This window comes from Callorhinchus milii, unplaced genomic scaffold (genome assembly GCF_018977255.1).
Source record: "Callorhinchus milii isolate IMCB2004 unplaced genomic scaffold, IMCB_Cmil_1.0 Scaffold14, whole genome shotgun sequence".
Lineage (NCBI taxonomy): Eukaryota > Metazoa > Chordata > Chondrichthyes > Chimaeriformes > Callorhinchidae > Callorhinchus > Callorhinchus milii.
The window spans coordinates 8,255,872-8,279,480 of record NW_024704755.1 but is presented as its reverse complement, the minus strand read 5'-3'; the positions used below and the strand labels follow the sequence as shown (position 1 = coordinate 8,279,480).

General features: G+C 38.7%; 1 protein-coding gene across 1 annotated transcript; it reads left to right on the top strand.

Moving 5' to 3' along the window:
- Window positions 1-293: 293 nt before the first annotated feature.
- Window positions 294-17,412, top strand: vps35 (VPS35 retromer complex component). Its single transcript, XM_007889407.2, has 17 exons — window positions 294-455; window positions 4,654-4,752; window positions 6,066-6,162; window positions 6,794-6,917; window positions 7,197-7,379; window positions 7,890-8,103; window positions 8,521-8,604; window positions 9,099-9,208; window positions 9,305-9,401; window positions 9,646-9,794; window positions 9,972-10,179; window positions 10,636-10,791; window positions 11,082-11,204; window positions 11,792-11,971; window positions 12,914-13,153; window positions 13,846-13,989; window positions 14,672-17,412. Exons 1-17 carry the CDS (start codon window positions 453-455, stop codon window positions 14,849-14,851), a joined length of 2,391 nt encoding a protein of 796 aa, XP_007887598.1. The 5' UTR covers window positions 294-452; the 3' UTR covers window positions 14,852-17,412.
- The last annotated feature ends 6,197 nt before the right edge of the window (window positions 17,413-23,609 follow it).

The window sequence follows — 23,609 nt, the reverse complement described above, 5'->3', positions numbered from 1 at the left end:
TTGGCTCCGGCCAACGTCGATCAGCGTGACGTCAGGGCGGAGGGCGGGGCGGGTGGGACGGCTGGAGAACTGTCCCGATTCGGAATGACTGACGAGGATCATCCCGCCTCCTCCACCTCCTCCTGTGATTGGTGACCCGTGCGACGCGACGAAGAGCCAGGCGGCTTGTAAGTGGTCGGTTCCTGCTGTCGATCATCGGAAGGCGGGTGTGTGAGTGGTCAGCTTGGCCTGTCCATCGGCGCGGAGGCGGGACCACCGCCACGGGAGCAGCCAATCGCCCGGCCTCTTGCTGCCGAAGTCGGGTAGTGAGAGAGAGAGAGAGACTGAGACGCGAGCGCTGCTGCGGGCGGGCGGTGGTTTGGTGTCAGGTGATCAGGAGCCGTGTCTGTCTGGAGAAGTCACACACACACACACACAGAGAGAGAGCGAGAGAGGGAGAGAGTCGCGGAATCATGGTAAGTGATTAGCGTCGATAACCCGGGCTTCCCCCTACACCTCCTCGACTCGGCCTGGCCGCGGGGGCAACAACCACCTCACCCCCCGCCCCCACCAACACACACAGCCCCGCCGCTGTGCGCTTGAGGGTGGGTGGGTGGGGGGGGGGTTGTAGGGACATGGGCGTTGCTAGGCCCGGCCTCGGCCTCGGCCTCCTTCGTTGCTGCAGCCTGCGAGGCAGGGCTCGCTTTGGGATTGACAGTGGCGGGATAAGGGCCTACTCACCCACCCGCCCGCCCCGCGCGAGGAGGAGTGGAGGTGAAGGGACGCGGCCCCGCGCGCTTCTTGAGCGGGAGAGGAGGCCCCGGGGTGGGTGGGACTGCCTGAGCCTGAGCCTGAGGTGGCTCTTTTTTTTAAAAAAAAATCCATCAAAAATCTATACACACACACACACACACACATATGTATATATATATTATATAAAAAAAATCATTGGAGTTCAGTTTGAAGTGGTCGGTGGGTGGGGGGAGAGGGGGGGAAAAAAAACCCCGATCGGGTCGGTCTCGGAACAGGAACTGAAGCCGCCGCAGGTCCTCCGTCAACGGCGATCCCTCTCTCCTTAAAATGTTACGACATCCGAGTTAAATCGGTTGCTGTGAGCCCCAAAGCCCCTCTTCTTCTCCTCCCCCACCCCACCCCCCCCCGCAAAAAAAAATAGCCCCCCTCCCCCCACCACTCCCCCCCCCCCCACCACTCCCCCCCCCCACCACCACTCCCCCCACCCCCACCACCACCACTCCCCCTCCCCACCACCACCACTCCCCCCCCTCCCCACCACCACCACTCCCTCCCCCCCCCACCACCACTCCCCCCACCACCACCACTCCCCCCAACAAACTCATACAAACTCAACCGAGCTCATCCAGCATTTTGTGTGGCTTATGGTTGTGACACTGGTGTGTCAGCCTGGGGGGCCCCTCTGTGCGGCGGTGGCGGCAGGTTTTTGGGGGGGGTTCATGCCCCGTCCACGTCAGGGGGGCTCGCGGTGGCACGGTCTTCAGCTGGCGGTCCCCATGCAGTGCTGGGGAACGTGCTGCACTTGACCCAGGTGCAGCCCTCGACCGGCGGGCGAGACCTCAAGACGAGACGTTAAGGATCCCGTGGCAGCGTTCGAAAAGAGAAGGGAGTTTCTCCAGTGTCCTGCTCAACAATCCCCCACCCCCCCACTAAAATTTGGTCATTAATAATAATAATAATCCTTGCATTTGATATAGCGCTTTTCGCGTCTTCTTCAGACACGGTTGGAGTGGGACTGTGTTGTTATCAATTGGTTGCCATGTTTTGCTCAAAATACAGTTAATCCACTTTACAGGATATACTGTGAAGCCCTTTGAGATGTCTTGACGAATGTGATAAGGCACTATATCAAATACAAGGACTAGGATTATTAGGGTTGACCTCAAACTGTAACTCCTAAGGTTGGTTGCTGTTATTAGTTTCCCATTTGACCCAAACAGTTATCAATAATTTAACTTGATGTCAAGTTAAACACACGCAAACATCAATTTGAGTGTTAACAAGGCCTTTCACAAATCAGATTGTCATTTTTTAAATGATTATTTAAGTTTTTGTTTTAATATTGCTTTAGGTTAGAACAATGTTATGCAGCTTGTTTCAAATGAAATAGCATGGTAGAGAATGATTGCAGGGACATTTCTCAGATTCAGATGACCAGCAGTTGAAAACTTGGCTTTAAATAAATTATCTTCCACATTGCTCAGTTGAATTTCAGTACTAATTACAAAACTATTGTCGACCTGTATTTAGCAGCCATCATCTTCTTTTGTTGTAGAATTATTAAGTGCACTAACTCACAACATTTTTGTTAAAATAAACTGCATTCTTCAATCCAGGTATAAAGTTTGCCAATTTCAGCTGAGGCGTTACAAACCGCATCTTGCGTTAGGCAACAGATTATAAAACAGGTCCCTACTTCCGCAATAAAGCTGGCTTTATTAAATTGAACCTTGTAAGTGACAAACTAATGTAGAGTTAATTGAATAAATCTTTGCATTTGAAGTTAGGTTAGAATATGTTTGGTGGGTTCATCTGCATACCACACCAAGATCTGTATAAAACTTAGTAACCTTGTTTTTGCAAGTTATAGATTGTTTTTGTTTTAATAATCAGATTTAACTTGTAAAATATTTCAATATTTTCATTTGATATAGCGCCTATGACATTGGACACCTCAAAGTGCTTCACAAAACATGTAAATTGTAGTGACTGAAGCTCTTTGTATTTAGTTTTGCTACAGTATCTAAGCAAAACCAGAATTTCAAAATTTTAAAATTTTATTTAAAAAAACCCACTTCATTAAACAAGAGTTCTTGAACCAGCTGCACTCCCACAGTGATTGATCTGTTGCTGAATTTACAAATCTGTCTGAGAAACCATATTTAAATGAAATAAGTCACAATCATCCACTATAATCCTTTCCTGACAGATGTGTACTTTCCAGCAATTTTGAAGGAGGGTTTTTAGGACATAATCACTGTAGTGCTCTGAAGTAGGGTTCTGCTTTATAATCTGCTCCCTAACACAAGATGGTGAATGTAAACCTCAGCTGAAATTGACAAACTCTGGAATGACCTTATTTATAACAACAACAAGATTGCGGGAGGACGTCCCAAGGCGCTGGACAGTTGGGTCGGGGCGATCGTGGAGATGCATAATTGTTTTAATCTTATGAATATATCAGTTAATTTGTGGCAGCAAAGGTAACTTCAGTAGCTTCCTAAAGATGACTCCTATTGTATTACGTGTTTCTACCAACGATTGGAATACCCTTGTAATTCTTTGAGGGAGAGGATTCCTTTCTCTAAAAAAAAATCTTAGGATGTAGGAATTATTAGCTGTGCACCCTGAACTTTTATGAATGCAAACATTTGGCTGTTCTGAAGGTGTTTGAATGGAGGTTGACATAAGCCAAGGCTGAAGGGCACTCTGCTTCCCAATTATCCAGAGCCCAGCAACAACTTACATTTATATAGCGCCCATCACACTCAAGCCCATCCATTTTAGTGAAACTATTTTCTTCTGGACAATTTTCTTATGAACTAAGGATTTAAAGGTGATAGGTAATTGCCTTGAGCAAATGATTCCCTTCTCAGAATCCTTCCCATTTCAATTAACCAAAACTGAACTTTGTTTGTATTAAAAGGGAAGTAGAATCTACTGAGTTGACTCATAATTTAAAATATTATAAGGGGATATTGACCTCTGCTACCAGTGTGCCGTGATTATTGATTGTTTAGTCTAATGCTGTTCTAAAGCTGTTGTCAGCATTAGGATTGTTTTGAAATAATGTGAGAGATTTGTGGATACTTAACTGTCCAATTTGTGGATACTTATTCCGTCTCCCTTACTTGCAAAAGATTGAGGAATGTTGGTCAGAAACCACTATTCCCTTTTAATAATAATAATAATAATCCTTGCATTTGATATAGCGCTTTTCACGTCGGGAGGACGTCCCAAAGCGCTTCACAGAACACACTGTAAAATGAATTGACTGTATATTTGTGGGCGAACGCGGCAGCCAATTGCGCACAGCAATGTCCCACAAACATTCGTAGATTGAAAATGACCAATTTATTATTGTTTTTGGTTTTGGAGGGATTATTATTAGGCTCTGTGTGGAGTAAGGAAACTTGCCCAAGGTTTCGCCCTCTGCCTGGAATTGAACTCGGGTCTCTCGCTTGCAAAGCGAGTGCTCTAACCACTGAGCTACAGAACTCCACTCTTTTGTATCCAGATAGAGAAAGCAGGATAGTAAGAAGCCACTAAAACACTTTGGGAAATCAGGTGTCTTCTTTTGTAGCATACAATTTTATATAACAGCTAAGTGGAACACAATTCTATTTTAACATCTAACTGAAGCAGTGAGCTCTGATCAGAAATGGGTAAGCCTTTTCCTGAACAATGTGGTGATGGTGGTGTATGGCACCATTTCTGACATGTGAATTTGTGCCCATTTGGGCATCGAGACCAATATGAAAGGTCAAGTAATTCTGTATAAGTAATTTGTTGTGTAAATCTTAAGAGTCCATTGTGTCTTTATAGAAAACCTAAGTGACTTTCCTGGCCAATCTATACAGAAATGTGTTGCTTTGCAGTTCATGAATTCACAGTAAAATACAATTTGCTTTTTATTTACAGCCTACAACTCAACAGTCCCCTCAGGATGAGCAGGAAAAGCTTCTTGATGAAGCAGTTCAGACTGTAAAGGTTCAGTCTTTCCAAATGAAGCGATGCTTGGTAAGAGGCTTAAAGTTTAAACTAAGTCAAATATTGTATAAAGAAATTTGTTACCCATGTTGCTAAAGTTCATAGGTTAATGTGAAAACTTCTTGTGTAGATCACAAGAATGAAATATCTGGTTATTGTGTTGCTTCAGTGCATACCTACTGTTTCACGTGAATGCAATATGGTTTTCTAGGAGATTTTGACATAATTTGGAGCCCTGGTGAATTACTCAACAAGGGGATAGACATGTTTTTATACCCATAATGATCCATGAGGTGAATTCCTATAGGAGTTGTTTCAGGTACTCAAAACACCTTCAACAAGTGACTTCAGATTAGCATAGATGTATGTTGGCTTTAAGGCTTTTGTATTGTGTACGGGTGGAAGGCAGAAATTGTCTTTTTTAAAAAAAAATCTTCTGCCTCTTCTCAAACAGCATGAAATCTTAGTACATGGTCCTCCATTTAGTTGTTTCTTTGCATATTGAATTGGTTGGTTCTTAAAGGTACCATAATTTGTCATTATCATACTAAAGGGCAGATTTTGTAAATGTGTCAGTCAGCCGTCCATCTTGGTCTCTTTCTCAAAAGTATGCACAAGAAGTTTATTTTTCTTTCCCTCCCCTAATCTGTAAGATGTACACAAAATAAGTAACAACATAAACAAAAATAATCAGTGTTTATGTTGTTGGATACTTAATAGGTGTTTTTTCGTGAGTCTTTGAGCAATACTTACTATTAAGAATTGGTGCCTATTTGTTCTACCATGCACCTCTTGGGAATCTAGTCAAGATTTCCTAAGGTCTTACTTGTGAGCTTTAGGTATCCTAAGATGTAATTACATTGGGTTCAGTTCAAGTTCCAGCCCTAGAAGAGAAAACATAAGCTGTTTTCTTATGTCCATTCTTGGAACAGTTGATCCATTTATCAGCAAAGTGCTGAACAGTTTACCTACCAGCTACCCAAAGACAAAATTAACGATGCTAAACTTAACACTTTATAAGTAGTCTTGCCTTCACTAAGATCATGGTATCAAGTTATCATTCCCATACTTTACCATAGTAGAATCCAGTTATAACATACTTTGTTATAGGGTGTAACCCTACTATTTACTTACCGAAAAGTACAAAGTACAGTCGAAAAGCTAACCATCTGTATCATCCTTGGTGACGTTGGAATCACAGATTGGCAAGGACTCTTCTCTTCTCCATTATCAGATGGGCTGGAATTTTATGGACCCTTTGTATCAAAATCTTTCTTCCACCTAGGTCTACTGTATTTGGTAACTTTTTCTGATGACTTGTTATTCTGTGTTTGGTGATGCAGGACAAGAATAAACTGATGGATGCACTGAAGCACGCCTCCAATATGCTTGGTGAGCTGAGGACTTCTATGCTTTCACCGAAGAGCTACTATGAACTCTGTATCCTTCCAGCACTACAGAGAAACCTAGTAAAGAAGCCATGGAACAAAACTTGATTTTATCTTTGACCAAATAATTCACAATTTTTTTTTGTGTGATGATAGACAGATCCTGTAGCCCCCTTTTTATATTTTATATATATATATAATATATGTATATATATATTATTGTCAGCTTGAATCCCAACAGGTTAGATGAATCAATTTGGAATAATTTAGGGAGAATGGACATTACATCCCTCTTGGGTGCTAATGATCTGTGTTTGGTTGAATATGTGCAAGTTGAATACTGTACAACTCGATAAGATAATGTGAAAATTCATGATAGTCAGCAGCCTTACGTATTTTTTCAGAATCTGAAAGTACAGTATTTTCAAGTTCCACTAGAATTCATGCTCAAGAATAGATAGAAGTTATCTTAATATTGGTGTGTTCCAGGTGTTTTTATTCATGACTGGCCCAGTTGTGTTTATGATGTTTGAATGTTTCTTCAATGTTTGAATGTACTTACTTGTCAGTGTTCTGATAAATTCAATAAAATGTGGGCAGTTAGATTGGACTTGATGAAGTTTGTTGGATGACGACTCAACATATATTTTGGATATATCGCAGCCCTTAACTCTGGTGAATAGATATGGCCATTTCGGATGAACTGCATTACTTGGAGGTTTATCTGACTGATGAGTTTGCCAAAGGCAGAAAGGTGGCTGACCTCTACGAACTTGTTCAGTATGCTGGCAATATAATCCCGAGACTGTAAGTATCTTTAAAATCTGCTGAGGCAGCAGTAAGCACGAATGTAGAATTCTTTGCCCGCATTTATTTACAGTTTTCAACAGCATTATAGATTGAATTTGTAGATGATAAAACTGTTTTACTTTTCTCATAAAAGCATTGACTTATGTTGAAATTCCAGTCCTGTATTTGTGCTGGCAGAAAGTTTTAGATTCATAAATTTGGGCAATTTCATGTTTTATGTGCTGTGTCAAATGAATTAGCACAGTAATTGAAGTGTAAATTTATTTATATGTTCAGCTACCTGCTCATCACTGTTGGAGTAGTCTACATTAAGTCATTTTCCCAGTCACGGAAGGACATTCTGAAGGACCTGGTTGAAATGTGTCGTGGAGTACAGCATCCGTTGCGAGGTCTCTTCCTCCGCAACTATTTGCTCCAATGCACCAGAAATATTTTGCCAGATGAAGGGGAAGAAACCGAGTGAGTCTTTTTTTGATTTAATTAAACCCAGTATCACTTCATTAGTGTGCTTAATTTTACAGATTATTCTTTACATTGACCCTTTTTGAATTAGTGCTCTGTTGAGTGCATGTCTGAGCGTAGGTTGTGCTTAAAAGCCAAATAAAGGAATCAGTTGAATAATGTGGCAAAATTTGGAAATTTACTGCAGTGACTTGCATATTTTAGTTACGTTCTATACCTTTTCCACTGATCTGAATTTGTCAGTCTTAGCTTACAAATAAAATAATCAAATATGTTGTTCAGAAGATTTATTTTTAGTTAAATAATAATAGGATGTGGAATGAGGTTTAGAAATTAAAAGGATTAAGGGTTACTGGATAGAAGGAATATTTTGGAATGTTTGAAGAAGAGAGCTTTATGTTTTGAAAAAAGTAGGACCCCAAAAAATTGATCCAAAAGTTGTTTGGTTGCTGAATAATAAATGTATCACAGCTTCCATTACTTGTTTTTTTTCCCTTCCCGTTCCAGAGAATCTGTAACTGGAGACATCAATGATTCCATGGACTTTGTGCTGCTGAACTTTGCAGAGATGAACAAACTCTGGGTGCGAATGCAGCACCAGGGTCACAGCAGAGACCGCGAAAAGCGTGAACGCGAACGTCAGGAGTTGCGAATTCTTGTTGGGACAAACCTGGTTCGTCTGAGTCAGTTGGAAGGGGTTAATGTCGAGAGGTACAAACAGGTAGAGTTCTGGATTTTGGTATTCTTATAATCGCTGGAAAAAGTTGATAGCTGTATTTATCTGCTTAAAAGAAACCTGAGAAACGGGATGAAGCTTTTCATGAGTAATATTTTAAATTTGGAAAGGGCAACAAGATTTTATAAGTGTAAAGGGGGTTTAGTTGCTCTAAGGTATTCATGGAGGCAGCATTATATCAAAGGGCATTATAACAGCATCCCCTATATCAATCAACATGGAATTTTAGTTTTTTTCATGTAGATGTGACTTTTTCAAAGGAGTCTAAATTCTGTTGATTTACAGTTGACATTAGAGTTGGTGAATGAGGAAATACTCTAGTGGTAAGCAATTCGTTCCCGAAGCAGCAATTGCTGCTGACTGTTTCTGATTTGTTCCTTTTTTTGCATGTATTTTTTCTAGATCGTACTGCCTGGAATACTGGAACAAGTTGTAAACTGTAGAGATGGTTTGGCTCAAGAGTATCTCATGGAATGTATTATTCAGGTAAAATAGGATCTTTGCTTATTCAGAGCTACTCCAATGATATAGTTAATCCCTGGTTTGGTTGGACACCTTTGGTCAGCCTCTAGGCAGACACTAATGTTCATTTAATAATACAGAGCCAGTACAGTTAGGTTTGTCTTGGATGTGAGTGGTGTTACAATTACTAAGCCTTCATTGGAAGGAAAATCTCAGACTAAGATGTATTCCTCCATTTTCTTTTACATTTGCATCCTTTCTACACTTACTAAAGTATAGGACTTCTATTGTCTGTTGTTCAAAGACTGGCTTTTTTTGTGGACATTAGTTGTTTTAAAGAGCTGAAGGGTCCTCTGAAATAATGAAACGTTTCCCTTATTTTTGTACTGAGGCTCTTCATCCTCCTTAAAGTCAGGGCACTGCATATCTTCCTGTAAAAGGAAATTTTATATCCTGGGAAATGCAACTTGTTTTTGTAAAAGTTTTTTTTAAGTAGTTAAGAGTTTTCTGAATTTCAGGTATTCCCTGATGAATTTCATCTGCAAACATTGAATCCCTTCCTCCGAGCTTGTGCAGAGCTCCACCAGAATGTTAATGTTAAAAACATTATCATTGCATTGATTGACAGGTATGGATTAATATTACGTGTGTCCTCAGTGGATTTAAACCAGTTTTATTTAGCAATTTTTTTAATGGATTGAAAATTCTGTTTGTGTAATGGCAGGCTGGCTTTGTTTGCACACCGTGAAGATGGGCCAGGAATCCCTGCTGATATAAAACTTTTTGACATCTTCTCACAACAAGTAGCTACAGTCATACAGGTAAAACTGAAACCTGATTATATCATTGTGCACACCTCAGCAATTGGAAAATATTAATTTGTGTATGTCAGTTGTTTTGTAAGTCCTTATTAAATGTTTAACTTTGAAATTAGTATAAGGAATACTGTGTAATTACTAGGCTCCATGCAATTTGCTACTTAGATTGTCTAAAATAAAATTGGCCCTTATGCAGTGTCTATAATTACAGTGCAGTATTGGTAATGGTTACTTTATCTATTTGCAGTCAAGGCAGGATATGCCATCTGAAGATGTGGTGTCTTTGCAAGTGTCTCTCATCAACTTGGCCATGAAGTGTTATCCTGACCGGGTAGACTATGTGGACAAAGTTCTTGAAACCACTGTGGATATCTTCAACAAACTCAATCTTGAACAGTGTGTACTTTTATTTTGTTCCAGTTACTGTTTATAGTTGATGTTTTTCTTAATTGTATTGATGCAAGAAGATCTATCTTGAACCTGGGTTGTCAAGGTCTGTCATCTTCAGTTGCACAGTTTACACTGAAAACCCGGTTCATAGACTAATATTTTTAATTTCTCCTTTGTATTTAGTATTGCTACTAGCAGTGCGGTATCTAAAGAGTTAACACGTCTCCTGAAGATCCCTATCGACACGTACAACAGCATCTTGACTGTGTTGAAGCTGAAGCATTTTCATCCGCTGTTTGAATACTTTGACTATGAATCTCGCAAAAATATGAGCTGTTATATACTAAGCAACGCATTGGAGTACAATACAGAGATAATTGCACAGGAACAGGTAATCATGTAATACATGTTCCTTATCACGTTGAAGAGGAACAATTGTAACTTCTGTCAACAGATTGGAATGAATTGAAATGTTTTGTGAAAAAAGGTAAATCATTGTTTTAAAGTGATTCTTGCAAATTATTTTGGAAAATCAATTGCAAAGAAACCTAAAATTAGCTTTGAGTATTTTCCATCTGTGTAAACAAAACCTGCAGCTCTGGGAAAGTCAACTGAAAATGAAGAGGATCATTCATTGATCGTTACCAACTAAATAGTAAATTTAATTGGTGCATTATTAGCCACTAAGTTTTGAAAAATCAGGTTGCCAGATGGAGATGAGAGAAGGATGCTGCTTGAGAGTAATAATCCAGCGCCTGAATGTTTCTGTGATGCGTATTAAAATCAGAGTGAACTGTAAAATGGTACAGCACATGCTGCTATCATCAATACTCTTTACTTTAATTAGGTGGATGCTATACTGAGCTTGGTGTCAACGTTGATTCAGGATCAGCCGGATCAGCCAGCAGAAGATCCTGACCCAGAAGATTTTGCTGAAGAGCAAAGTCTTGTAGGCAGGTTTATTCACTTATTTCGATCTGAAGATCCTGACCAGCAGTATCTGGTATGTTACTTTATTTACACATCTGTCATAATGTTGTTTTCCTGAAAGAATTGACATTTTCTCTGCATATTTGATAGGCAGCTTTTGTTTATACTACCTTTTCATTTTATCCCCTTTGAAATATTTGCACATTGACCTTAATATAGGATTATTGCTGCGCTTCAGTGTGCTATTTAGATTATAAATCTATTTGACTTCTTCAAGAAGATTGTTGCTTTGTACTAAACAGTTTGTTTCAAACCACAATATTTTTCAACGTTTAAGTATTATTGATCTGTTTCCTTTTGCAGATTTTAAACACTGCAAGAAAACACTTTGGTGCTGGTGGAAATCAGAGGATTCGTTTCACTTTACCTCCGTTGGTCTTTGCAGCCTATCAATTGGCTTTCTGCTACAAAGAAAACTCCAAAGTGGTAAGTTCTTAATGCTGATTGCGTTCTTATAATACACGGCTGTGGAGATGATAAATCTTCCACCCCAAATATTTCAAAGTTTAACCAAATGCTTATTACATATTAGTCACCATTCATTGTTATTGTGAGGAAAAAGTTTGAAGAAAGAAAGGCACAATAAATGAAGTGTATAAAGAAAAGTCCAATTTTAAGGTTTGTACAATATTAAAGCTACTCAGCTCAAGGTTCATGGTGCGAACTGAAAACAGATCAGCCAAGAGACCTGTAGGTTTCCTGAGTCTTCTTGGTCAAAATGCTTCATTTATAAAATTGTAAGTTCTTTCATTAGATGGTAAGTTATTTTAGAAGCAGATTAAATAGAACGCGAAGCTGCTTGTGATCGGTTTCTACTTGGTTTACTTTCTGGGGCAGATTCCAAAACACCATGGCAACATGGAAATATTCACAGCTCAGCCAGTGTTTCGAAATGGTCACTTTTTCTGTTTGCAATTAACTAGGTTAACTGGTTTTCTAAATTTGGGGTGCAACACTCGAGCCTTTAGTAAGCTCCTTTTTTAAAAAAACAACTATTTTATCTTGTTTTCCAGGATGAAAAATGGGAAAAGAAATGCCAGAAGATATTTTCTTTTGCTCACCAGACCATCAGTGCCCTGATCAAAGCAGAGCTTGCTGAGCTGCCTCTCCGCCTGTTTCTACAGGGAGCGCTGGCTGCTGGGGATATTGGGTTTGAGAATCATGAAACAGTGGCGTATGAATTCATGTCGCAGGTAAAGTTTAAGATTGTAACCAGTCGTTTTTAAATTTTGAGTAAAGGTTGAGTAAAGCAGCGCAACTGTTTCTGAAGGATGTAAATCAGACCTGAAATAATAAGTTTGTTTTCTCAGTTCTCCGCACACAGATTATTATAATGTGGAGAAAGATGAGATAACGCAGAAAGAGGCAAAGAGATTTTCTTTGCCCTTCGAGTGGTTATCAACTGTTAAATTCCTCTTTTTTTCTCTTCAGGAATTCTATAGGAGTTCTGCTGAAGGCTTAATATTAGATACATCATAGACAGATCAGGAGAGCCCTATGTACAATAATTGGTCTGTTCTGAATTGGAATTCAGCAGAAAAGGCAGCAGAAATACACTGAAGTTGACTTCAATATCCCTAGACTGGAGTGTATGTCTTCAGTATTGTTCCATTTAAATATTTGAAGTGGCTTCAAGGCATTATACAAAGTCGCTAATTATAATCTGTTGAGGATTAGTGAATTCATATCATTTGTTGAGTACACCCGCAGAGGTTGGCTCAGGAAAAAGTCGTCTGGCACGCTGTCCTGTCAGTCTTTTGGGAAGGGTAGGGTGATTTTTGTTTTCCTTCTCTCTCTCTCTCTTGCACAATGATGAGCTGACCATTGGGCCAAATTGTAAGAGATTGTTGATAAGCAGGAGTGAGAGTTTTCAAACCTGTTTCAGCATTTCCAGATGTTTAATTTTCAGAGAAAACTACACCCAAATGAGTTTACAGCAAAATGAGCTACAATAATGAGTGACATTCCATGCTACAGGAATTTAGACAAGGTTCCCAGTGGGGTACATTTCAAATAGTATTATTTTGATTTCTGTAGCCGTTGATCTATAATTAATATATGGCAACTTTTACTAGATGACTTGTAGTTCCTGTAGTTTCTGCGATAGTCGATTGATCTTTCTGTTTGGACTGCAGGCGTTTTCTTTGTATGAAGATGAAATCAGTGATTCCAAAGCACAGCTGGCAGCAATCACGCTCATTATTGGAACGTTTGAGAGAATGAAGTGTTTCAGTGAAGAGAATCACGAGCCCTTGAGGACGCAGTGCGCATTGGCGGCTTCAAAGTTGCTTAAGAAGCCAGATCAGTGCCGTGCTGTCAGCATCTGTGCTCACTTATTTTGGTCTGGTCGAAACACAGATAAAAATGGAGAGGAGGTAAATATGTCCGGCCCAAATTATATTTGTGCATCATTGCAATTGAACCTTTCATCTACTTAAATGGTTTAATATCTTTGTGTGTTTAATTGCTTCAAAGCTTAATGCAGAGCTGTAAATGTTAGAGAGGTTTGCTTCCATTTCATTTCACTCTGTCTTAATTGGATTGGGAAATTATATGTAACTTCACTATAAGTCTGACATTTGAACAGAAGACGTACAAAATAGTTTTTGGAGAATAACTGTTTTATCTGACCCAAGTGGCTTGAGTTTTAATAAAACCTACTGTTAGAATGTGGAATTAGAGCTCTGTGACACGCCGTTTGGGAGACTTGACATTTTTAGTTGAAAGCCCCAGTTATTTTGCTGGCGCTGTACAATAATGGTGAATTTTCCCTATTAGGAGAAATTCGTCTGTCACATAAGTTTTTAACTTCTGCATTACTGTTTTGCCTTTCATTTACCAATTCTCAGTTTGGTTTTATACTCTTAAGCATGGTAATGGATTTCCACGTGTGGCTGACCAAAATGTGATTTACCAATTATGCCATGTGCATTTTTGTGTGCTTGGGTTGTCCGATACCAGTTAAATGTGTATACACATTTACATAACCCATTGGTTTGTGTTGCATTGGACACGTATGTAATTGAAATTAATGGATTATTCACTTGTATTTTTTTCTCCCTTAAAGATCCACGATGGCAAGAGAGTGATGGAGTGTCTGAAGAAGGCTTTGAAGATAGCTAACCAGTGTATGGATCCATCACTACAAGTTCAGCTCTTCACTGAAATCCTTAACAGATACATATACTTTTACGAGAAGGAAAATGAGGCGGTAAGCTTAAATTGATCATTGAATTGCTGTAATTCACTTTTATGTTTCACCTGTTTTTCTGTAGAATAATTTGGAGCCTGCCATAATCAAATCTAGTGTGCAGTCGAAGAGATAAGAGAAGAATCGTACACGAGTTTAAATTTCTGATCACACTCCAGCATGTCTGCTTCCCCCATCCCAACTGGGTTGAATACTTTCTGGACTTTGTATGTGAAGAAGAACCACTTGGACGTGGTTTTTGGTGGCACGTGAAGCCATATTCCAGCTTTGGTCCATGCCTTCGTTAGAGAAGTTATTGGAGAAAGATTTACTGGGACAAAAAAAAGTATTGTTTAGTACAGTTGACGTGTATCATTTCTAAGGTTTTCAAGCCCAAGGTTATAAAAATAGCTTGTCTCCAAGCAAAGCACCCATCTTTGTCGTTCTCTGAAATCTAGTATATTACAAAGTAATCTGCAAAGTTGGTGATATTGAATATTGGTATGCTTAAGGCCACAATTTCTTGTTGGCCAAGTTTTGTAAATGTGTAAATGTCGGTCTGATTTGGTTGCTTGAACTGGTGGTGAATGGTGTGATATATTTCCATTTCAGGTTTGTAATTGTCTTCAGCCCCAATGACATGTTGTGGTGAATCTAGATTTTAATGTAAATACATTCTAATGTTTCTAAACTTGTATTGCAGGTGACGATTCAAGTCTTAAATCAGCTTATTCAAAAAATACGAGAAGATCTTCCAAACTTAGAATCCAGTGAAGAAACTGAGCAAATTAATAAACACTTTCACAACACACTGGAGCACCTGCGTCTGAGGAGAGAATCGCCTGAATCCGATGGCCCAATTTATGAAGGTCTTGTCTTGTAATTTACCACCTCTCAAATTATATAATTCCAGCAAAGAAATTAAATCTATTCACACCTCCTTCTCTGCAGTAGATGGGTTGGGAATGTGCCTTTTACAGATTGCAAGACAATAGGATTGCCACTGAATTGTTTCATATCATATCTATTGACCAATGCTTCTTTCAAGGAAAACATTCCCTGAATTAATCACTGAAATAAAGTCAACATGTGATTGATGGAAGTTTAATCTGAACTTCCTCTACAGCATGACTTGTATTTGCAGTCCCCATTTTCATTTAACTTGAGAAAAGAATGAGTCACGATTGAATTGATTTTTTTTTAAAAAATCCATGTTTTACAGTTGCTTTCAAATCTTCAGCTATCTAGCTGAGTGCCCTAAAATTGCTGAATAGATGCTGACGATTTCAGTAAAAGTTAACAATAAAGAGAGCGCTGTTTTAAAAGCCGGTGACTATTTCAATGTGGGGTTTGCGCACATGCATGCATTTCAACAGAGCAGTAATGTTAGTCCAGTTGAGTGGCAGGATATCATCAGAGGAAAGATTCATTTGGTTGCAGGAAGTATTGTAAAAAAAATCAGATTTTAAGATGGGGGGTGGGGTGTTATGGAGGCGGACCGACGGTGTTGTCTCCGTCTAAGGTTAGCAAATTTAGTAACTGAGGGCGGGAATTCACCCAGTGTTACAACTGCCCTAATTATAAAGCAAGCGATTGCAGTAGCAAAGTAAACATTTACATATTTTACGTAGTATCAATTTTTTTGTATTTCATTGGTAATTACTTTAGTTTGATTTAATTGTATTTGTCAATTCTCTAACTTATATTAATGTAACCGTTTTATAATGTAGCTATGTTCAACAGTACTGGACCAAAGTGATGGAAGGACAAATCCTGCCTTTTATTTAGTCATTTGTTCAGCCATTTGTTCTAATTATTTACCCCCATCTTCTGTTTTTTTAACTCCTCTACCTGGATATCTCATATTCTTGAATGAAAATAGTTTCTGGGAATTGTATGATAGTGGATTAGTACACTGACCTTTTATCTGTGGGATGAAACTAAACCTGAGTTGTGAATGGTAGGATGAATATTTTTCCCTTTTGATCTGGCTATAGTGTCCTGTGACTATGAGAAGTCTCAACCATAATGGCTGTGGGCTCCATAGCACAAATTAGCATTCTCAGTCAATGGGAACACAGGATTGCTGTTTTTTGAGAAGTGAAAAATGTCACTGTGGTGCTGACCTTCTGAGGTTGGGGCAGGCAAAGGGAACTTTACATCTCACTATGATCTGTTTTGCCTGAATAAAACTTGATGCAGACACTGGGTTTTTACACTACCAGCATCAGTACTCCTCTGCATATTAACACAAGATTCACCAAAAAAATGTGAAGTGTATTTCTGCAACACTTTACCAAAATATAATATAATGTTTGTTTCTGCAAGCAGGAAAGAAGGTATTTTTGTCCCAATGTTGCAATTAATCCCTACGTACCAAAAGCAGGATTTATATTTACATTGGTTCCTGATTTAGCCAAATATTTCTACCCACCTGCAGAAATTAGACTCCTGTCACCTCTCAACTCAAGGTTCAACTTTAAGAGATCCTTGGGAGTGTGTATGTGTGTATATATAGTAAGATTTAGACTCTAGATGTTATCCATAAGGACATGGAAGATTGCATGCTTGGTTGAAAAGATTGTGCAATTTCTGAAAATGTCAAGTGTAAAAAATAATTCATATCCTTGATTTATGATGCAAAATGAGTTTCTAGAAAGAGGGAATAAATTGAACCAGCAATCGTATAAACATTTAACAGCATTTTAAAGATATTCTTACAAACTTCCACAAATCTAATAAGATTAGAAGCCAAAGCAAACTACAGAAATGCATGGATTTTTAAAAAAAAAAAAAAATTCTCACCTAAATACCAAGTTTTGCTTTAAGCTTTCCAATTGTCAGTCTAGAAATGGCACACTTTCAGCAACTGCCTTGTACTGCAGTTAAGCAGGTCACCCGGGTAGTGACTTTAACATGTTGAGGGTAGTGGAGTCCTGGTTAGCAGGATAATGCAAATTACCCAAAATGATAATATTCTACACTGCTTTTAGCAAGTCAAAGCTCTAATTTGTGATTTTTTCCTAAATTTAAAAAGTGTCAAGTTTCCATGATCTTTGAGAACTGTTGCATTGCCTATTTTAGATATTGGTATTGCTTCCCTGGAATGCTTAATCCTGCTCATTCTGCCTGTAGGTGCTGTAGTAATGTTGCATTCTATTGTAGCTTTAAAGACCTTGTTCTTAAAAAGTCACATCACGTACTTCATGTAAAATCTTGAGCTGCTAAATTGATTTAAAAAAAGGTGGTGTTACCTGTATTCAAAGGTTTATGATGTATTTGTATACATGTATCCTTGGAACTGAGCATGTATTCATTTTCCCCACTTGAGAAATGTACTTTTTGAAATCACTGTAACATACTTTATAATTCCTTTGTAAATTAACTGGAGTATTATGGTCAATGTATTCAACAAAAAGCCTATTAAAATGCTTGACCAAGTGATGGGGTGGTTTACAGGATTTGATATTCACAAGGAATTTCATATTAAGTCTGTAGGAATACGGTTGTTAATTGATTGGCGGATTACTTTCTGGCAGTAATAATCTCTCCCCCCAAAATTTAAAAAATTGGTTACTCAATCCACAACTGTTTGTGGACACTGCTGTGAGCAATTGCGTTTCATCAACAAAATACAGTCAATCCACTTTACAATATATTCTGTGAAGCATTTTGAGACGTCTCTACGATGTGATAAGACACTATATCAAATGCAAGGATTATTATTTAGTTTTTCAAGTGGTTATAGAGCATATTGTGCACATTTACTTAGTACATAATATTGTGCGACGCTCAGGCCTATCCTGCATGAAGGGGGGGGGTGTATAACTGCAATTTGTTTCACAATGTTGTATTTCATTGCATGACCTCATAGTTTGTATTAAGACATGGTTTTGTCTCCTTGCAGTTGTCTTTCCATGTGCTTTCTATATGGCGTTATGATCTGAAGCTAAGAGTGTCACATCTTACTGGCTTGATTGAAATACTTCAACTCCTAAACTCACCCTGAAGTATGGACAGCTCGGTTTCATTTTAATGAACAATCTTTTTCTGTTTCAGTTGAACTCTAATACCTGTTTTAGTCAACATGTCAGCCTACTTCCTCCCAGCATACACTGACAGGTGTGATGCTGCTTCACATTTTCTTGGATGACAGACAAAAATATAATTGGAGATGAATAATAGGCATAAAGGATGAGAAATTAAACTTTGTCTTTCTTTGTGAATGCATCTAATTATAATTATTCATACAATTCCAGACATTAAACTTGCCATACCATCAAACATACATAGTTAGATGTTCCATTTAGGCCACACATCAATGAGGTACAGGTGGGAGCCAGCAACACAGGCTCTGAAGTAGCTCCTCACGATTAAACTGAATGCAGTGATGCATATGCATATGCTCTATCAAAAGACTGATCTGATGGATCATTTACAATTCTGAATGTACTAATCTAAGCATCTGTGCACAATTTACTTTCTTGTGACTCTAATTGAAGGAGTCATTTGAAAAGGCTGGACCTGTTACCATGGTGCAAGTAGTTCTCTCAGGAACCAACAGATATTGCATCACATTTTATGTGGTTTTTAATGCCATTCTGATAAAGTCTGTGGTGTAGCTCCACGTCTAGATAATACCAGTTCATTGCCTTTGAGATCAAACACTTCACTTCCAAATGCAATTTATCCATTCCACAGGAGACCACTGATGGGGTCTGCTCAGCCCTGGGATCCAAAACCTAACCTGCTGCCTGAGTCTCACATGTTCACCAGATGTTGATTGATGGTTAGGTTCTGGGAAATGCCAAACTCATTCTGTTTTTGAACCTCCCCAAAATCATGTTGGATAATTATTTTAGTTGGAGTAATTCATCAAACATGTTTCTGAGGCTTTGTTTTTTGCCAACTTCTAAGTGTTGACTAATTCTTTACAAATATAAATCTGTGAGGCAATGGAGTTTTCACTATTTGCATCACAAAGAACGAAAGCAGTGATATAAATCACTGGAATCTTTAAAAACTGCAGTTGTTCATATCCCACACACGTTACAATAAATAATTACTCTATAAGTAAGGAGCTTGTGAAGCTGGCAGTTGCTATTCCTGCAGCAAATTGTTTCTTCTCAATTGTGCAATTTAACTGCCTATGAATATGCATTTCTGGATGGAGGAAATCATCCACTTGTCTTTAATGTGGTTGTATGAATATTCCTAAGAACTGGTGAAAATTATTTGCTTGATATACAGAGAACAGCATAACCATAAGATGTAGGAGCAGGAGTAGGCCATTCGGCCCCTCAAGCCTGCCCCCCCATTTAATAAGATCATGGCTGATCTAATTCCATTTACCTACCCTATCCCCATATCCCTTAATCTCTCTAGCCTTTAGAAATCTATCAATCTCAGTCTTGAATATGTTCAAGAACTGAGCATCCACAGCCTTCTGGGGTAGAGAATTCCACAAATTCACTACCCTCTGAGTGAAGAAATGTTTCCTCAACTCAGTTCAAAAAGGCTTGAGACTATGACCCCCAGTTTTAAATTCTCCAACCAGGGGAAACAGTCTCACGGCATCTACCTTGTCAAGACTCTTAAGAATCTGATATGTTTCTGTAAGATCACCTCTAATTCTTCTTTCTTCTAGAGAATATAAGCCTAGTTTACTCAACCTATCCTCATAGGTCAACTCCCTCATCCCAGGAACCAACCTAGCGAATCTACGTTGCACTCCCTCTAAGGCGAGTATGTCCTTTCTTAAATAAGGAGGCCAAAACTGCACACAATATTCTAGGTGCGGTCTCACCAAGGCCTTATACAACTGCAGCAAGACTTCACTACTCTTGTACTCTAACCCTTTTGCAACGAACGCCAACATGGCATTAGCCTTCCTAGTTGCTCGCTGTACCTGCATACTAACTTTTTTGTGACTCGTGCACAAGGACACCCAAATGCCTCTGAACACTAACATTACCTAGTCTCTCCCCCTCTAGAAAGTAATCTGCTTTTCTATTTTTACTAACTAGATGAATAACTTCACACTTCCCCACGTTATACTTCATCTGCCAGCTTCTTGCCCACTCACCTAGCCTATTTCCCTTTGCATTCTTCTTGTGTCATCTTTACAGCTTACTGTCCCACCTAGCTTCGTATCGTCCGTGAATTTAGATGTTAAGTTCTATTTCCTCATCTAAATCATTGATATAGACTGTAAATAATTGAGGCCCAAAAACTGATCCTTGTGGCACTCCACTAATCACATTCTGCCAATCTAAGAAGGACCCGTTTATCTCGACTCTCTTTTCTTCCTGTAAACCAATCTCCAATCCATGCTAATATATTACTTTTAATTCCATGGGCTCTAATCTTATGCCTTTTATGTGGCACCTTGTCAAATGCCTTCTGGAAATCCAAATACACCACATCCAAATAACCGTGTGTGCATATGTAAAAGAAAAAGGCAATCCTGTTCCAATTCATAAGCTCTGAGCCGAACTCCTTTGTAGATACCATTCATCATATAATGTAACTTTAATAATTAAATTTTACTTCCATACTTGGCAGTCTATTACTATCTTTACAAATCTACTTGTTCGTATTATTTGCTACAAGCTGGTTGTAAAAGAGCCCAGATTTAATTTGACTGCAATTATTACATTGCTGTATCTCTTTCTCAGTTTGGAAGAGCAAAATGTCAATATCATTCATTGGCTGAGGTTGTGTCCATCACCAAATACGACCACCAACTAACAACAACAAATTGCATTTTTTTAAGAGACTTTCACATCAGGAGGATGTCTCAAGGCCTTGGACGGTCAAGGATCTGCACCTGAACCAAGAGCGGGAACTTAAGAGGGTTGGGGATCAAGGAGGGTGGTTGTGAGAAGATGACCGGTTAAATAGAATTTATATTTTTTCACAAAAGGAAAATAGGGCAAAACTTTTGGTCTAAACTAAATCATCATTAAAAGTACCAAAACATAACTCCTGCCAGCAACATGAAAATGGTTTTAAATATTCCTAATTTAAATGTAAATTGTAAAACGCTATAGCATCTGTAGTTGTGCTAGTTCTGATGGTCTTTGTTGAGAAATGTAACTGTTATTTTCCTGCCTTGTTTTTAAAAGATGTATTGAATTAGTGTTTACTTCGCTGGTGGATTTGAAGCACATGGAAAGTATGCCAAGAATCAGCTCATTCATAAGAAACCGTTTGCCAGAAAGACATTTCCTGTTTACACAAACCTCCCTGTACATGCTTCTTTGTGCAAAACCTACTTTACTCAAATGGAATTAATTAAATAATAAGGTTCCTCTAAGCTTTATTCATGTGCACATATCATGTGCTTAACACTCATTGTCAATAAAATATTCTGTTGAAATTAAGAAAGTATGATAAGTCTTTATAAAATGACAGATACATGTTGAATTTCAGCTTGTACCTAATGGAAAAACTGAACTGTTACGCAGTCCTGAGCATTTCCACATTTAAGTTCCCACCAGTAAGTTGTATGATTCTATGAACTTTTATTTTTATGGAGAGACTTCAAGCATTATTGTTTTACAAATGGATATTTTGGAGTTCACAACTGTTCAGCTAATCATTTTATCTCGGACCAGCAAGAAAACATGCCCGGTAATTAATTCCAGACTGAAACACTTTGTTCGGGATTTCATAAGACAAAGCTTGGAATAGCAAATTAAAAGAAAGTCTTGGAAATTGTTTTGAATCATACTTATGAATATTTGAAAGCATATCAAGATTCATTGTTGAAACCTCATCTTAAAATGCATGAGTTAGCTGATATGATTTAACTGAGATAATTATTATAATTAAATTTGAGGTCTTTCACTGTTTTCCCAGAGGGCGTCTCCTATTACCTATGGGGAAGAGGGACTGTGTGCAAATCAAATGCAACTATGGTTTTTTTAGTGCCTATCCCTTATTCCACTGAAAAGTAATTTTTTTGTACTGATAACATTGTACAGATAAACTGTTCAGAATATTGTATAAGATATGAATCTAGCAATTTGAGGGTGACATACATTTCAAACGAGCAATGGAGAAAATAAAAGACTCAGCAAGTATGGAAAGTCCCTACCATCTTTTTAGACGACATTAAATTATACTCGTACATGTGATTATAAAGATAAATACAAAATGGAGCTGACATTGTAAATGCTCTCTGTACAATAAATCCAGGATGTCAACAAATTTGAACTGATTGATAAATAAATTGCCTATTTACATACACCGGATATGTAGTCAGTGAGATAGAAACTGTGACATTCCTTCCTTCAGAGATACACTGCAGGTTTTCATACTTGACAATTTTTAAATCAGACCATGAGATACCAACTAGCAGATCACATGTAGCACACAGACCGGAATAGTGTATCCCATGATTTTGTTTCCCTGCAGATTTTTTTGCTGAGAACAACACTGGATTTGGAAACTTCTGGGATATGTTGCTGTGCAATTGAACACTTTTGTTAATTGAGACATACCAATAGTTTGCCCGCCGTGACCTCTGCTTGGAAAGACCATCATACAAATCGTGCTGTGTTGCCTTTTATTGTGGTGTATTTTGACTCACTTTCAGAACTCTGGTGCATTTGATTTCAATGTCGCTCCGCGTTCTCCTTTTCCTTCCTATTTTCCTCCTGTCTTTTTTTCTCTCTCCTTTTTCATGAATTAAATTATTCGACGGCCCAGAAATAATTTCCCGCATTTGTTGTTGTACAAAATATAAAATGTCATGGCTGCTTAAAATGCCGGTGGTTTCCTCCTGAGGAAGGCAGCGAAAGTATTGTCCTTGCGAAATTACTGTACTTTGCATCTTGCATACCGATCAGTGCCCAGACTTGCCCTGCAGGAGTCTAAGGGATTTGGAAGGTAGACATTAACCAACATGGGCACAGCGAATGCAAATGCTGTCACTCTGAATCCTCTGTATAACTCCTCATGTAAAGTCATACGCCATTTGTTGATTTAAGTCAAAACCCTCAGAAAACCATGCACATCAGAACAACCTGATCCTAATGGGGCATTTGCAATTACCGTAATCTGAGCTTTCTGGAACCAACCACAAATTACTCGTATTGTCAAATGGGAACGTGAAATTAGCAAAACTACTTGAAGACGACGTGTTTGTGCTTGTTTGATGTTATTACTTTAAGACTCTTCAGCGAATGGAATAAGCAAAGGTATGTAAAGCAGACTCAGGAACTAAGCTTTTGTGGACAAATGGATTGCTTGCAGCCGTAATAAAGATGAGCTGCTTACGGTGGACACAATGCATGACATCCAGAAATGGAGCGATCTTTCAGCTGTAATAAAACATAACTTATCTACTGAAAACTTCTTTCGGTGACAGCGTTTGCTGAATTATCTGATCGTGTGATTTGAATGATTCCGAGGTTTCTCTGCATTGGAGCATTGGCAAGAATTAGCTCATTTATTTTGTATTGTGAAATCCAACTAATGATCACCACCGCACACAGTGAAAGTCAGGTTTCTTGGACCAGACGGTGGGTGGGTGGGTGGGTGGGAGTGGGTGGTAATCAATTGGGATGTGACTCAGATATAATATACAGGAATGATCCTTGCGTTGATTTCAAGATCCTCATCCTCACCTTTGA

Excerpts from the sequence above, each read along its gene's own strand:
- vps35 (XM_007889407.2), top strand. Across the intron at positions 11,972-12,913 it reads CGTATGAATTCATGTCGCAG|GCGTTTTCTTTGTATGAAGA; the intron begins GTAAAGTTTAAG and ends TTTGGACTGCAG. Across the intron at positions 13,990-14,671 it reads ACGAGAAGGAAAATGAGGCG|GTGACGATTCAAGTCTTAAA; the intron begins GTAAGCTTAAAT and ends CTTGTATTGCAG.